At 39.3% G+C, this 13,945-nt stretch overlaps 1 protein-coding gene across 2 annotated transcripts in view; it reads left to right on the top strand.

Annotated features, from left to right (window-relative positions):
* Window positions 1-334: 334 nt before the first annotated feature.
* The window catches only part of Dhtkd1 (dehydrogenase E1 and transketolase domain containing 1), a 41,592-nt gene continuing 27,981 nt past the window's right edge, over window positions 335-13,945 (top strand). For both annotated transcript variants that reach the window (XM_046442322.1, XM_046442321.1), the window contains exons 1-3: window positions 335-580; window positions 9,717-9,872; window positions 12,712-12,923. In XM_046442322.1, coding sequence (XP_046298278.1) covers window positions 424-580; window positions 9,717-9,872; window positions 12,712-12,923 — 525 coding nt within the window. In that variant the 5' untranslated portion in view covers window positions 335-423. The remainder of the gene's footprint in view (window positions 581-9,716; window positions 9,873-12,711; window positions 12,924-13,945) is intronic.

The following is a 13,945-nucleotide window of genomic DNA, read 5'->3' as shown; positions in this document are numbered from 1 at the left end:
TTTCTGTAAGAGAATCCATACTGTCTGTTCTGAGGCTTCCAGCAGAGGGGTGATGGGTGAATGCTTACTGAGGGAGACTGCAGGTTGTTTGGATTCCTCAAGTTTTGTACTGCGAGTCAGTAAAGCTCTGCAGGATACTTCCCCCGCCCTGATCCTAAACCCTGGCGGCCTTCACCACGGGATCGCCCCGAAGTTCCGCCCCGATTCGGGGCGTGGCTGCGCAGTTAATGCCGCTGCCCCGGATTGGCTCAGAAGGGCCAGCCCCCTGGCCAATGAGGCGTGGGGGCGGTGTCCTGGGGGCGGGGCTCCAGTCTTTCGCGTGGCTTGCTCCGGGACTACCCTAGCCTCGGATCCACCCACTGTCTCTACTGGACTGCTATTGCCCGGTGTCCTCCCAACGCCGTTTCTGAGAGTGGAGGACTCATGGCTTCGATCACTGTGGCAAGAGCAAGAAGGATCCTCAGCCGGACTCGCCCAGTCTTCATCCTGCGCGGCTACCAGACGGAGAGGGGTGTCTATGGCTATTGGCCCAGGAAAACCGTGAGCCAGGCGCCCAGTGACAACCAGGCACGCCCGGCAGGTCGAGGATGGGGCCCGGACTGGGGACACTAGGGGCCTCCCAGCCTGAATTGAGGCGGGGTGTATTTGAAGGTGTTTCGAGGACCAGGGAACCGGCTGTCGGCCCATGTGCAGCCCAGGAGGAAGCGGGCATGGGTGTTGTCAGTATTGGGATCACCCCACCCCCCACCCCGTTTAGCCTCTGTAGCTGGGGGTCCTTAAAGTCAGCGTCTCAGTGTTGGTTCCACCTGGTTTAGGGAGGGCTTATCCTCTCCATCCCTGAATCATCAACAAGTGAGAATATAGCTCATTGTGTAGGCGGGTCTGTGGGAAAAGAAACTTTGTAATATGCCCCAACTCTGGAGTTGACCCAAGGATTCTTTTCCAGGGCATTCTCCAAAGATAAGGTACATTTGAGGATGTGCCGGGTACATGTCTATGCTACTTGGGATAAGGCAATTCATTAGTGGTTTTAGATGACAGCAGTACTTATTATTTGTCGCCAATCTAACTGGACTTTTACTTTAATTTCAGAGCTCAAAACTCTGCTGAATTTAGAACCATGTCGTTGATTTTGTTATTGTTTTTCTTTCTTTTTGCGGGGTGGGGTAAGGTGGGAAGGGGTGGTGGTGCTGGGGATAGAACCAGGGCTTCTTGCATGTGAGGCTAGCGCTCTACCACTGAGTCACATTCCTAGCCCTCATTAGTGGTTTTAATGGATTAGTAGATGTGAATATCAGTTTTTGGAATCTCTGTTCCTTGCTTACATGCAAGAGACTAATTTTGAGCATTTGGTTTATGCTTTAAAGTTATTCTATCTGTATTCAACCTCAGAGTAGATGAATACAAATGGATTATTTGAGGAAACATTTGGCATTTTTTATCCAAATGTAAGATTGATGTTTAAGATCTTTTTTATCTTCTAAGTACCTGACCTTTGTATCTTACATCACACACTGAAACTTAAGTATATTGCTCTTCACCTTATTTTCACCTTAGGGGGCACTTAAAATAAACTTCAATTCTTAAGTGCAATTCTTAAGTGTAATCTTGTTGACCAATTTGCGGGATTTCTTTAGGGAAGGCATTTTGGTCAACAAGATTGTTAATCTTTTTTGTATGTGTGTGGTGTTGGGGAGGGTGGGTACTGGAAATTGAATCCAGGAGCACTTTACCACTGAGCTACACATTCCTAGCCCTTTTTATTTAAAGACAGTGTTTTGCTAAATTATGGAGACTGGACTTGGAGTCCTCCTGCCTCAGCCTCTCCAGTAGCTGTGATTGCAGGGACTGTGCCTGGCTAGATTGTTTTTGTTTGCTTGTTTGTTTTTAATGTCAATTGAGCTTTCTAGCTTTGTTTTATTTATTTTTTTTATGTGGTGCTAAGAATCAAACCCAGTGCCTCCCACATGCAAGGCAAGCAGTCAACCACTGAGCTACAACCCTAGCCCTAGATTGTTAATCTCTTCATTTAGATAAGATGATAGGTATTTTATTTCACTTTGCAAATTGAGTGTCTAGAATTTTTGCTCTTTTTCTTTTTTTGGCAATGTTAGCAATTGAACCCAGGACCCCAGCTGCACCTTTAACCCCCTATAATTTTATATTAATTGTTCTCAAACTTAAATGTGCATTCAAAATGACTTAAATGTTTAAAATGCCAGTTTTCAGCCTTCACTCCTTCCTTCTCCCACAGTTTCTAGTTCAGTGATCTGAAGTAAGTTCCAAGAATATGATTTTTTTGTTGTTCTTACTTTTTGTGGTGCTGGGTGTTGAACTGAGAGCCTCGGACTTGCTAGGCAAGTATTCTACCACTGAACTACATTCTGAGCCCAGGAATTTATATTTTTATCACGTACATTACATGATTCTCTAGCAGGAGATCTATGGCCATCCTTAGCCAACACAGTTCTAGTTATGGGGATGGATATGCAAGATAAGTTTGACAATACCTTTTTCATTTGAAGTCATGTTAGTGTGTGTCACGCACAGCTATTGTGATCTCCTTTGAGGATATTTCTTCATGACAGCAATTTCTATTTCATTTCTATAAAGAACTTGGCAGCTGAGAATTAAGCTTTCCTTGTAGAAACCTAATCCAGTTGTTCTCAGTTGGAAGACTATCAGAATCATCTGGGGAGCTTTGGGCTGGTGTGGTTTGAAAAATATTGATTTTATGCATAACCCCCTTCCTCGTCCATTATCACCAAATTGCTTCCCATTCCCTCACTAGTAGAGAACTGGCCCTCTTGTGACATGCTTGGTGAAATCTGAAAGTCCAGTACTGAATTAGAACTGCAGGTTAGGGGTATCATGATGTGTTGTACTGAGAGGGAAGACTAAAATCAATCCTGGAAACAATTGTTTGTGGTACAGTTACAGGATTTGGCTTAAAGACTGTTTTGCTAAGGGTAATAACTTTATTTTCATTTTCTTTATTTTTTAAAAATACTTAGAATAAAACTTTAAAAAATGGAATAACTTTTCAAAACTAACCATTGCATATAGGTCTATGACAGTCTTTTTTTTTTTTTTTAAAGAGAGTGAGAGAGAGAATTTTTTAATATTTATTTTTTGGTTTTCAGCGGACACAACATCTTTGTATGTGGTGCTGAGGATCGAACCTGGGCCTCACGCATGCCATGCGAGCACGCTACCGCTTGAGCCACATCCCCAGCCCTATGACAGTCTTAATTCTTTCTGTTTCAGAAAGTTATTTTGTCAGCATTCTTTTTGTAGATTATCATTCCCTAGTAGGCTGTGAGGGAGAAAGGGGAGAGGAGAGTTGCTTATATGACTTCAATAACACCCCATTGACCAGAACTTAGTTGCTATCTACACATGTCTGCAAAGAACATTGTGAAGCAGGGCTTTATTCAGAGCAGCCATATACCAGGCAAGAATTACCCTGAATGAAGAAGAAAATAGATTGAAAAACTGCTAGGAATGGCCACCACACCTCTAGCCACTGAAATATTCTAAGCTTTTCTTTCTGTATATGCACATGTTCATTTCCTTTCTCCTCTTTTTTTAATATTTATTTTTTAGTTGTAGGTGGACACAATATCTTTATTTCAATAACTAAAAAAAAAGAAGAAATAGGAATGGGCTTCTATATATGCAATTCATTTAGTACATTTGCCTCACGCGTGCTAGGAAACCCAGTGCCTCATGCTCTAATACTGAACCACAATCCCAGACCTCTTTTCTCCTCTTTTTTTTTTTTTTAATTATTTTTTTTATTTTTTAGTTTTCGGCGGACACAACATCATTGTTTGTATGTGGTGCTGAGGATCGAACCCGGGCCGCACGCATGCCAGGCAAGCGCGCTACCGCTTGAGCCACATCCCCAGCCCATCTTTTCTCCTCTTAATCATGCTCAAAGTCATTATCTTTGGAGAATGTGTAGTCTTTTCTGTGTCAGGGATGACTGTGGCTCCACAGAGTCTGGAATTTTATGAACTACCACCTACTCCATAGATACACATTTATTATCCTCCCCCCCCAAAAAAAAACAAAAAACCTTCTTAGACATATTAAAAGAGAATGAGGAATCTACTGCAGTCACTGGTTCAAGCCAGTTACCAATTCCTATTGGGGCAGGCAAATGATAAGAGCTGCTTCATGTGGTTATGTATTAAGTTCACTAGTCTATTTGGTTTTGTTCATTCCGTGGCTTTGTCTCATGGGCTTCTCCTTGTTATCTTCTGTGCTTAAAACTGATGTAGGCTCTGGAGACTATGCACTCCTTCAGAGCTGCCCCATCCTTCCATAGCCTACTTTGTTTTTGATAAAATTGGGAGCTTGAGAGTTACCTTAGAGGGTCATCAATTGCAGGTGTGTGTGTGTGTGTGTGTGTGTGTGTGTGTTTGGGTCAGAGTTGGGATTTCTTGGCAGTACAGTTTTTTTTATAAACTTACAAAATCTGCAGTCTTTCTTTCCATGAGCCAGGTGCCACAGTCAAAGACCTCCTCTAGACAGTTATTAAGCCTAAAATGTCTAGTCGTTTATTTTTTACTTCTGTGCCCTAAATTCAATGGTGCACTCTAAATTTTACCTTGTAACCATCTGAATACTAGGCTGTAGGGTGTTAAGGCAGCACCCTTTATTTTTCTATAAGGAGAAGTTGCTTCTAGAAGGTACTATAGCTGAAGAAGGGTTGAGTCTACTTAAGAAAGCCTCACCAGAACCACATCTTCTGTTTTTACTTGAAATGTTTTCCCATGTTGGAGATTAAACTCGTGACCTTGTACATGCCAGGCAAGTGATCTACCATGCTGCACTCTCAGCCTGAGAAAGATCTCTCCTAAGTCCCATGTTTTTTAATATTGCCATGCTCTGCATTGTAATTCCCGAGACCACAGAATCCCTTTCCTCTTTTAGCGGAACTGAATTTCCCTCCATCTCTGCTTGCTGATTAAGTAGCTCCATCTTGACCTCATATTTCTTACTAAGAAATAGAAGTGGGGCTGGGGGTGGGGCTCAGCAGTAGCGAACTTGCCTAGCACGTGTGAGGCACTGGTTTGATTTTCAGCACCACATATAAATAAATAAAGGTTTATCAACAACTAAATAATAATAATAATAATAAAGAAATATAAATGGGTTTCTATATATGCAATTAATTTGTGACATTTAGTACATTTGAATTTTCTATGTATAACCATAATAGGATGGAAGTTCTTTATATACTGGGTGATACATTATTATTATGCTCTTTGCTGATGGATTTTTCTCTTAAAGTCTGTATAACTATGTGTTTTTGCTTAATTCTTTTAATTGGGATAGGAGACTGATCACTGGGGTGGAGAATGGGTAGGGGGGTGGCATATGCCTATAATCCCAGGGACTCAGAGGCTGAGACAGGAGGATAGCAAGTTTGAGGCCAGCCTATCAACTCAGGGAGATCCTGTCTCTAAATAAAAAATAGAAAGGGCTGTGGTTGTAGCTCAGTGATAAAGCACTGCTGGGGTCAAACTCCAGTCCAAAAAAAGAGGAGGTGGAGGGTGATGGGGCCAAGGACACCATTTGAGTGGCTGTCCTATTTTTTACAATGCCCACGAATTTTCAGGAAAGGTACCATCTTGGTTGAAAGGAGTGGTTGGAGTTAGCGTGATGGGTCTTGTATGTAGTTATTTTGGTATGGGCAAAGGAAATTAAAGGACAAACCCTACTGGACATGGACACATCAAAACTGACACAGTGAAGTAGGAGGAGGACAGCCAAGCTTAGGGAGTTTCCCTAGTTTTCTTTGCACTTCATCGGTCTTCTTTCTTCATGTTTATCTTGGCTAACATCAGTGCCTATCTAGGATGACCACATTATTCACTAAGATTTCCCTTTTCCTTTTAAAAATACTGAGTTTGCTTTTAGTTAACTTTTGGACGGCAGTGGTTTCAGTAGTTAAAGTTTGAACCATGACGAGTGTTTTTGTAGCTTGCTGTTAGTAACAGCTTGTACTTCAGCCTTTAAAAAATTCAAGTTTCCAAGTAAACCTGAACTATTTATTTGGTCTTTAAAATTTTGGTGGTGGGATTGAACCCAGAGTCTTGTGCATTAAACTTGAATTTATTTATCAAAAATTGAACTTAAACTAGAGGTGGGTTTGGGGTGGTGATTCATTGGTACAGATTTCATCAAAGTGAATTTGGCACCTCCATTATTTATTTATTTTTTTAATATTTATTTGTTAGTTTTCAGTGGACACAACATCTTTATTTTTTATTTTTATGTGGTGCTGAGGATGGAACCCAGCGCCCCGCGCATGCCAGGCGAGGGCGCTATCGCTTGAGCTACATTCCCAGCCCCTTTTTTTTTTTTTTTTTTTTTTTGTAAGTTTTTGGTGGACACAACATCTTTATTTTTTATTTTTCCATTATTTTTTAAAATGGCAGAATTTATAGACCATCAGGAGATGGAGGCCATCAGATTCCAAACTACTTAGTGATTACTGGCTTTGAGCATTGATAGTTGAAGTGAGGTTGTAGGGATGTTCCATGTTGGAAATAGCAGGAACCTTTACTGGAGTCATAGGAGAAAGTTTGAAGAAAATCTAAATTTTTAAAAATAAGGAAAATTTAAGAACATAAATACAGACTGAGAAAATCTAAAGATGTTAGCCCTTATACTTTAAAAAAGTCTTAATGACATCTCTTTCTCTCATTCTTTTAACTATAGCATCAGGACTTTCCTTTTAAACTTTTATTGTATTTTGATCGATGAAACACTGGATTGAAGTCAAACACATTAGAGTTCAAATTCCAGCTTCTTTATAACCTGTGTCACTTTTTGCAAGTCACTTAGCCTCTTTGGGCCTCTGTTTACCCTTATGAGGATAAAGTCACCTATTTCAGAGTCATTACAAGGATTAGGTAAAATAATGTGTATAAAAAAAAAAATCCAGCCAAGTGTATAGGAAAAGTTAGTATTCAGCTAGGGGTGGCGGCTGTCCATCTACAATCCCAGAAACCTGGGAGGCTGAGCAGGAGGATCACAAGTTCAAGGCCAGCCTGGGCAATAAGAAGACTGTCTCAAAATTTAAAAAATTAAAAAATGGTCTGGGAATGTCACTAAGTGTTTAGAGTACCCCCTGGATTTAATTCCCAGTACCAAACACATGCACCACACACACACACACACACACACACACACACACACACTCACTCACAAAATAAGTACTTATTAAATGGTTTCTATAATTTATTAAAAATTTATGACCCTTACTTATCTATCTTACAGATTATTTAAGAAAGGATTAGAAAAAATAAAGCTGAAGGAACCAGAGCAAACTTTTTACTTCAAGTTTCTTTGTTTTGTAAGAAAAATATCTGGTGAAATAAATTTACTTTGTAAGGCTGTTGTTTTTGAGGTGGGACTGGAAGGTGTTATATAAACTGGTCTGGGTTTACTTTTCAGAATATAGTGTTCTGGTACAAAGTTGTTTGGCTTTTAATGTGATTCCTGAGGTGAAGTTGGAGGCAGCCATAATAGAGTTCTACAAGTCTCCATTTACCAAATTACCATTCTTGGAAGTCTTTAAAGTGTTTATGGATGTTCAACTTCCACCTGCTTTAAGCATATTCTGCCTTAAGTGAAATGGAACTGTAGATATGGTCTAGATTGTTTTGGGGCAGCTGTTTATGAGCAGATGTTGAAAAAGAGGTACATCGACTTATTTATTTATTTATTGGTACTGGGGATTGAACCCAGGGCCTCATGCTTGGTAGACAAGCCCTCTGTTACTGAGATCTATCCCCGGTTCTTTCTTTAAATTTTTAGTTTGAGAGAGGGTCTCACTAAGTTATCCAGGGTGGCCTGGAACTTTGATCCTCCTACCTTGGCATCCTGACTAGCTGGGATTACAGGTAGCCTCCGTGACTGGCTACCTTGAGTTTGAACTGCTTCATGCTGGCTAATATAAGTATTTTGCTTCCTCGAAACAGAATAGTATTCAGTGTCTCCTAACACCACGTTTGCTTAAAGCAGAGAAAAAAAAAAACTGATATAGATAGATGATATTACCATAATTAAAAAAAATTAATCAGCTAAATTCACTTTGTTCACAAACTAACTCTGGCTATCTTAAATAGAGATGGACTTATTTGAAAAATATAAGGATATCTCCTCCAACTGAAGGACTTGTTGAACAACTAAGATTCAGGAAGGGAGTCATTCAGAGCTAACTCTGGGAATGTTGACATAATATAGATCCACATAACTGCATATAGATGTGAGCATCTCCTATACATATTCAATACATCCCTGTTCTTTCGTCACTCACTACACCTGTGATAAGCGAAGAGGTACATTTTGACAGTATATAGAAACCAAACTCAAGGGCATAAGTGGTTCTAAATCATTCCATGTCAGTACTTACTCATAAAATAGACATTTGAAATTTTGAAAGATGGTAGCAATTGGAGGGGGGTCCGAAAATAAAATAAAATATTAAAAAAAAAAAAGTATGCCTTCCATTGATCTGTTGATCTTTAGGGGTTTGTGTTCTGTGTAGGTAAGAATACTTCAACCGAAGATTCAATGTGGACACGAAAGACTTACATGTAGAAAAAGAAAGAAAAATGGCTTTTGTCCTCAATTTAAAATAGTCTCAGAGTTTAATTCATTGAAAGATGACCCCCATTTAGGAAAAGGCCAATCACTAATCTACTGCTTTATGAAAGGGTTTTTTTTTTCCCCATATGTGAGTGACAAGATAATTTAGGTCTTTTCCTAATCTACAGTTTTATAAAATAACCATGTACCTGGGATCTTAAAGAAATAAGAAAATGTAGCCAGCCATGGGGGTGAAGTCTTGTAATTCCAACTACTCAGGAGATGGAAGCAGGAGGATCACAATTGAGGCCAACCTGGGCAATTTAGTGAGATCCTGTCTAAAAAAAAAAAAAAAAAAGGAAAAGTGAAAAAAAGGAAATAAGGAACTATTTTATAGTTTGACCTATCTGTAGTTTTTTAATGTAAAAAATAAGGTCTAGGGCTGGGGATGTGGCTCAAGTGGTAGCATGCTCGCTTAACATGCGTGAGGCACTGGGTTCGATTCTCAGCACCACATAAAAATAAAATAAAGATATTGTGTCTACCTAAAACTAAAAAATAAATATTAAAAAAAATAAGGTCTAAAAATATCTCGAACAACTAGGAGACAAAGAGGACTCTCTGTAATCTCAGCATTTTAATATTTGTTTTTAATTTGGTGTGTTCCTTTCTAATAATTATGTATATGTATAATTGTTTTCACAAATGTGTTTTCGGAGTTCTATTACCACCACCACCACCACCACCTCACCCCCCTCCCCAGTCTATCCTGAGATAAACAAGGAAATAAGCATGTTTGCCTGGATTCTAATAATCTTTAATCTTGAAAGATGATGGCAGATGTGGTGGGTAGGAGCAGTGTCAAAAATGTCTAAGGCTGGAACTGGAGCTATAGCTCAGTGGTAGAGCACTTGCCTAGTACATGTGAGGAACTGGGTTCAATTCTCAGCACCACATTAAAAAATTAAAAAAAAATTTCATCCATTGATAACTAAAAATTTTAAAAATTGTCTAAAACTTCAACATAATCTTTGAAAGACTTTTTTTTTTTTTTTTTTGTAGTTTGTGGGCATCTCACTGGTTTGTTTTGTTCTCCCCTGATTTAGTTGATCACGGCCTTGCCAGGTTGGTGGCAGTATATTGTGAGCATGGTCATAAAGCTGCCAAAATCAACCCCCTCTTCACTGGACAAGCCCTGCTGGACACTGTGCCTGAAATCCAAGCCCTGGTGCAGACCCTGCAAGGGCCCTTCAATACTGCAGGTAAGATGATCCCTGTGGAGGGAAAGGAGAGCTACCCACTAGAAGTGTAGCTCCTTGCTCTTTTCTTAAAGAACCTGTGCACCCAATGAAGCTGAGGCTTCCACCTAGTGAGGAGAGAAGGAGGCATCTTCAGTTCTCTGGGAGGATCAGTCTTGATACCCTAGAGTGGTCTTCTGAGGGGCTTCTTTCCTCGATGTTCAAAAACATCAAACTCTTGTTTAAATACCAGATACTTTAGATAGATATTTTTGTCAATTCATTTTTACAACCACTTCTAAAAGTAGTTATTGATATCTTCATTGCACAAATGGGGAAACAGACTCAGGGAATTTAAGTAATTTGTAACTGCCAAGTGGCAGAGGATGATATGTATATGTAAGAGTACTGACATTGAAGTGAGTGTGGCCTGAAGGAATTTTTTTAAATTTAGAAGGACTTGCATTTAGAAAAGGAAAGAAAACGCAGGTCTGCTTCCATTCTAAAGTCTGTACCCTTTCACCCTGTTTTCTTTCCTAACCAGGGAACTTAAAAAGGTTGGGGAGGGGTCTGGAATACAATCATGATTTGGGGTTTTCTCTCATGTTATTTTCTTTCTTTCTTTTTTCTTCAATTTTTTTTTTTTTTAGTTGTAGGTGGACACAATATCTTTATTTTATATATTTATTTTTATGTGGTGCTGAAGATCGAACCCAGTGCCTCATGCATGTGAGGCAAATGCTGTACCACTGAGCCACAACCCCAGCCATCTCTCTCATGTTATTTTCTAAAATATTTTTGTGGTGCTGGGGATGGAACCCTGGGCCTCATGCTTTTCAGGCAAACTCTGAACCACTGAACTACATCCCCAGCCCACATTTTATTTATTTATAATATTTTATTTTAGTTGTAGTTGGACTCAACACTTTTATTTTATTTTCATGTGGTGCTGAGGATTGAACCCAGGGCCTCACACGTGCTAGACGAGCGCTCTACCGCTGAGCCACAACTCCAGCCCACCACATTTTATTTTTTAAAGTTAATAATGTGTAGCCAACAATCTATTTCCAGAACATTTACATTATCCAAAAGGAAACTCAGTGCCCGTTAAAGAATCACTCTCTATTCTGCCATCTCCCCAATCCCTGGCTACCATTAATCTACTTTCTGTGTCTTAGATCTACATTTTTTTATAGCTTTATTTATTTATTTTTATGTGGTGCTGAGGATTGAACCCAGGGCCTCCCACATGGTAGGCAAGTGCTCTACCGCTGAGCCATAACCCCAGCCCCTTAGATCTATGTTTCATATAAATGAAATTGTAAACTGTGTGGCTTCTTTTGCTTTTCATATGTTTTCAAAGTTAATCATGTTGTAATCAATACTTTCATTCTTTGATTGGCTGACTAACATTCCATTGTGCAGCTGTAACACATTTTGTGTATTCTTTCATCCTTTCATGGACTTTGGGGTTTTTACCTCATTTCATCATCACAACTACCCCCTGAAGTACCTTGATTATCCCCGTTTTATGAACTAAAATGTGAAGCAAAGAGAAGTTATGCATCATCAAAGCATTTTTTTTTTTTTTTTTTTTGGTACCAGGGATTGAACTCTGTGGCACTCTACCTCGGAGCCGCATCCCCAGCCCTGTTTTGTATTTTATTTAAAGACAGGATCTCACTAAGTTGCTTAGTGCCTTGCTTTTGCTGAGGCTGGCTTTGAACTCTATTCTCCTGCCCCAGCCTCATCAAAGTAATTTTTATAGGTTAAATAATCAATATCAAACATTTAAAGTTTATTCTAAGAAACCATTAACAACATAAAATAAATACTGGTTTATTAAACCTTTTTTGCAAGATTAAGCAAGTAACTGATAACTGATATGGTGATGAGCTAATGCCATGTGCAAATTTCCCTTTTCTTTGACTGACATTCAGGGATATCACAACAGTTTCCTTTTAAAAAAATAAAAATAAAAAAAATAAACTTTTTTTTTTTTTTTGGAAGTAGTTGGAAACAATACCTTTATTTTATTTTATTTATTTTTATGTGGTGCTGAGGATCGAACCCAGGGCCTCGCATGTGCTAGACGAGCGCTCTACCGCTGAGCCACAATCCCAGCCCCCACATCAATTTCCTTTTACCTTAAAACATTGCTTTCCTGTTAATATTAATTGGTGCTTTACTTCACATCAAGACCATTTACTCAGTAATAGGTATTGCTTTATAGACATTAATAAGATGAATGTTTTATTAGATATTTCAGAAAAAGACGGGACATACGATTTGTAGCTATAAAGCAGATGTAAAGTAGGTTTCAAGTTTATTATTATTATTATTAGTAGTAGTAGCAGTAGTAGTATTCTGGGGATTGACCCCAGGGCCTTATACATGCTAGGCAAGAGCTTTATCACTGAGCTACTTCCAGGACCACAGATTTTAAATTTTAATTTGAAATTGCTATTGAATCAAAATTTGGCAAAAAGTAGCATGGTTTTATTCTTATGAAGAAAAATTGTTGTTTTGTTGTTGTTTTCTCCCTGAATTTTGCCTTTAGAAAAATTTAAGTAGAAATAGAGATGCAGCTTGGTGGTAAGAGGACTTACCTAGCATGTATGAGGCCGTGGAATCAATAATGCAGCGCCACAAAGAAAAAAAAGGACAGGAAGGAAGGAAGGAAAGAAGGAAGGGAGGGAGAAAAGAAGGAAGAAAGAAAGAAAGGAAAAAGAAAAAAAGAAGCATTGATAATGACTCAAGTTATTAATATGAAGTGCTCTGAATTGAAATAAGTATGTTCCAGCACTAATTTACTGCATGGTTGAGTGTTCTTTGAAATGACCCTTCTGATTCTATTTCCTAGGACTATTGAACATGGGGAAGGAAAAGGCCTCTCTTGAGGAAGTATTAGCCTATCTCAACGAAATCTACTGTGGGCCAATTTCTATTGAAACCGCCCAACTTCAGAGCCAGGAGGAGAAAGACTGGTTTGCCAGGCGGTTCGAGGAGCTGAAGAAGGAAACATTTACCACAGAAGAGCGAAAACATTTGTCAAAATTAATGCTAGAGTCTCAGGTATAAAAGAAGCAGATAATATCAATGGAAAAGGTCAGCTCATTTCCTAACAAGATAGATAACTACGGAAGAGAGGAATTTAAAGCATGAACTCTCTGAACTCATCCATAGTTGCCTCCCATTGGTTCAACCCAAGGGACGATATAACACACACCACTTTTATTCTAAGTAGAAAAAGAAGTAGACCTCCAGACATTTGAGCTGTTGTTTTTCTTCAAAGTACTTTTATCTATTTGTCTACTTACACCATAAAAGATGACAAAAGACTTAAGATTTTACTTTTCTTTTTTTTTCCTGAAGTGATCAAAAGACTATGTATGGAAGAGGTTCTTTTTTTTTTTAATATTTATTTTTTAGGTGTAGTTGGACACAGTGCCTTTATTTTATTTACTTATTTTTATGTGGTGCTGAGGATTGAACCCAGGGCCTCTCACTTGCTAGGTGAATGCTCTTACCGCTGAGCTACAACCCCAGCCCTGGAAGAGGTTCTTGATATAAATGTATGGGATCAAATTTCTGCTGTGACCATGACAGAGCTAAGGCATGTTAAAATGACAAGCAGGGCTGGGGATGTGGCTCAAGTAGTAGCGCGTTCGCCTGGCATGTGTGCGGCCCGGGTTCGATCCTCAACACCACATACAAACAAAAACAAAGATGTTGTGTCTGCCGATAACTAAAAAAAAAAAAAAAAAAAAAAAAAAGATGACAAGCAGCCTCTTGCCAGTAGTTTGGATAGTTGAGAAGTGTATGACCTCAATTAAATAGTGTCATAGAGCCCTCTGTGGAAGATAATGTTCTGGGAGAGGCAATGAAGATCTAAGGCCTGGCCCCTAGTCTGGAAGGACACACATACTTAAGGGGGTTCTTCTTGGAGTATGTTAATTCTACCAGTCCCTACTAGGTCTAGGGTCCTTGGCAGTACTGTCCTGGATTGCTGTCTCCCTGAGATAAGTATTAAAGGGGTGCTGCTGCAGCCACTGGGAGAATGTGGGGTAGTTTTGCAACACATGTAAACTTCCCTG

The sequence above is a fragment of the Marmota monax genome, unplaced genomic scaffold, assembly GCF_021218885.2.
Source record: "Marmota monax isolate L192 unplaced genomic scaffold, Marmota_monax_Labrador192_F-V1.1 WCK01_AAM20220418_F8-fsc00072, whole genome shotgun sequence".
Classification (NCBI taxonomy): Eukaryota; Metazoa; Chordata; class Mammalia; order Rodentia; family Sciuridae; genus Marmota; species Marmota monax.
The sequence above is the reverse complement of the archived record's forward strand: the minus strand, read 5'-3'. Positions and strand labels throughout refer to the sequence as shown.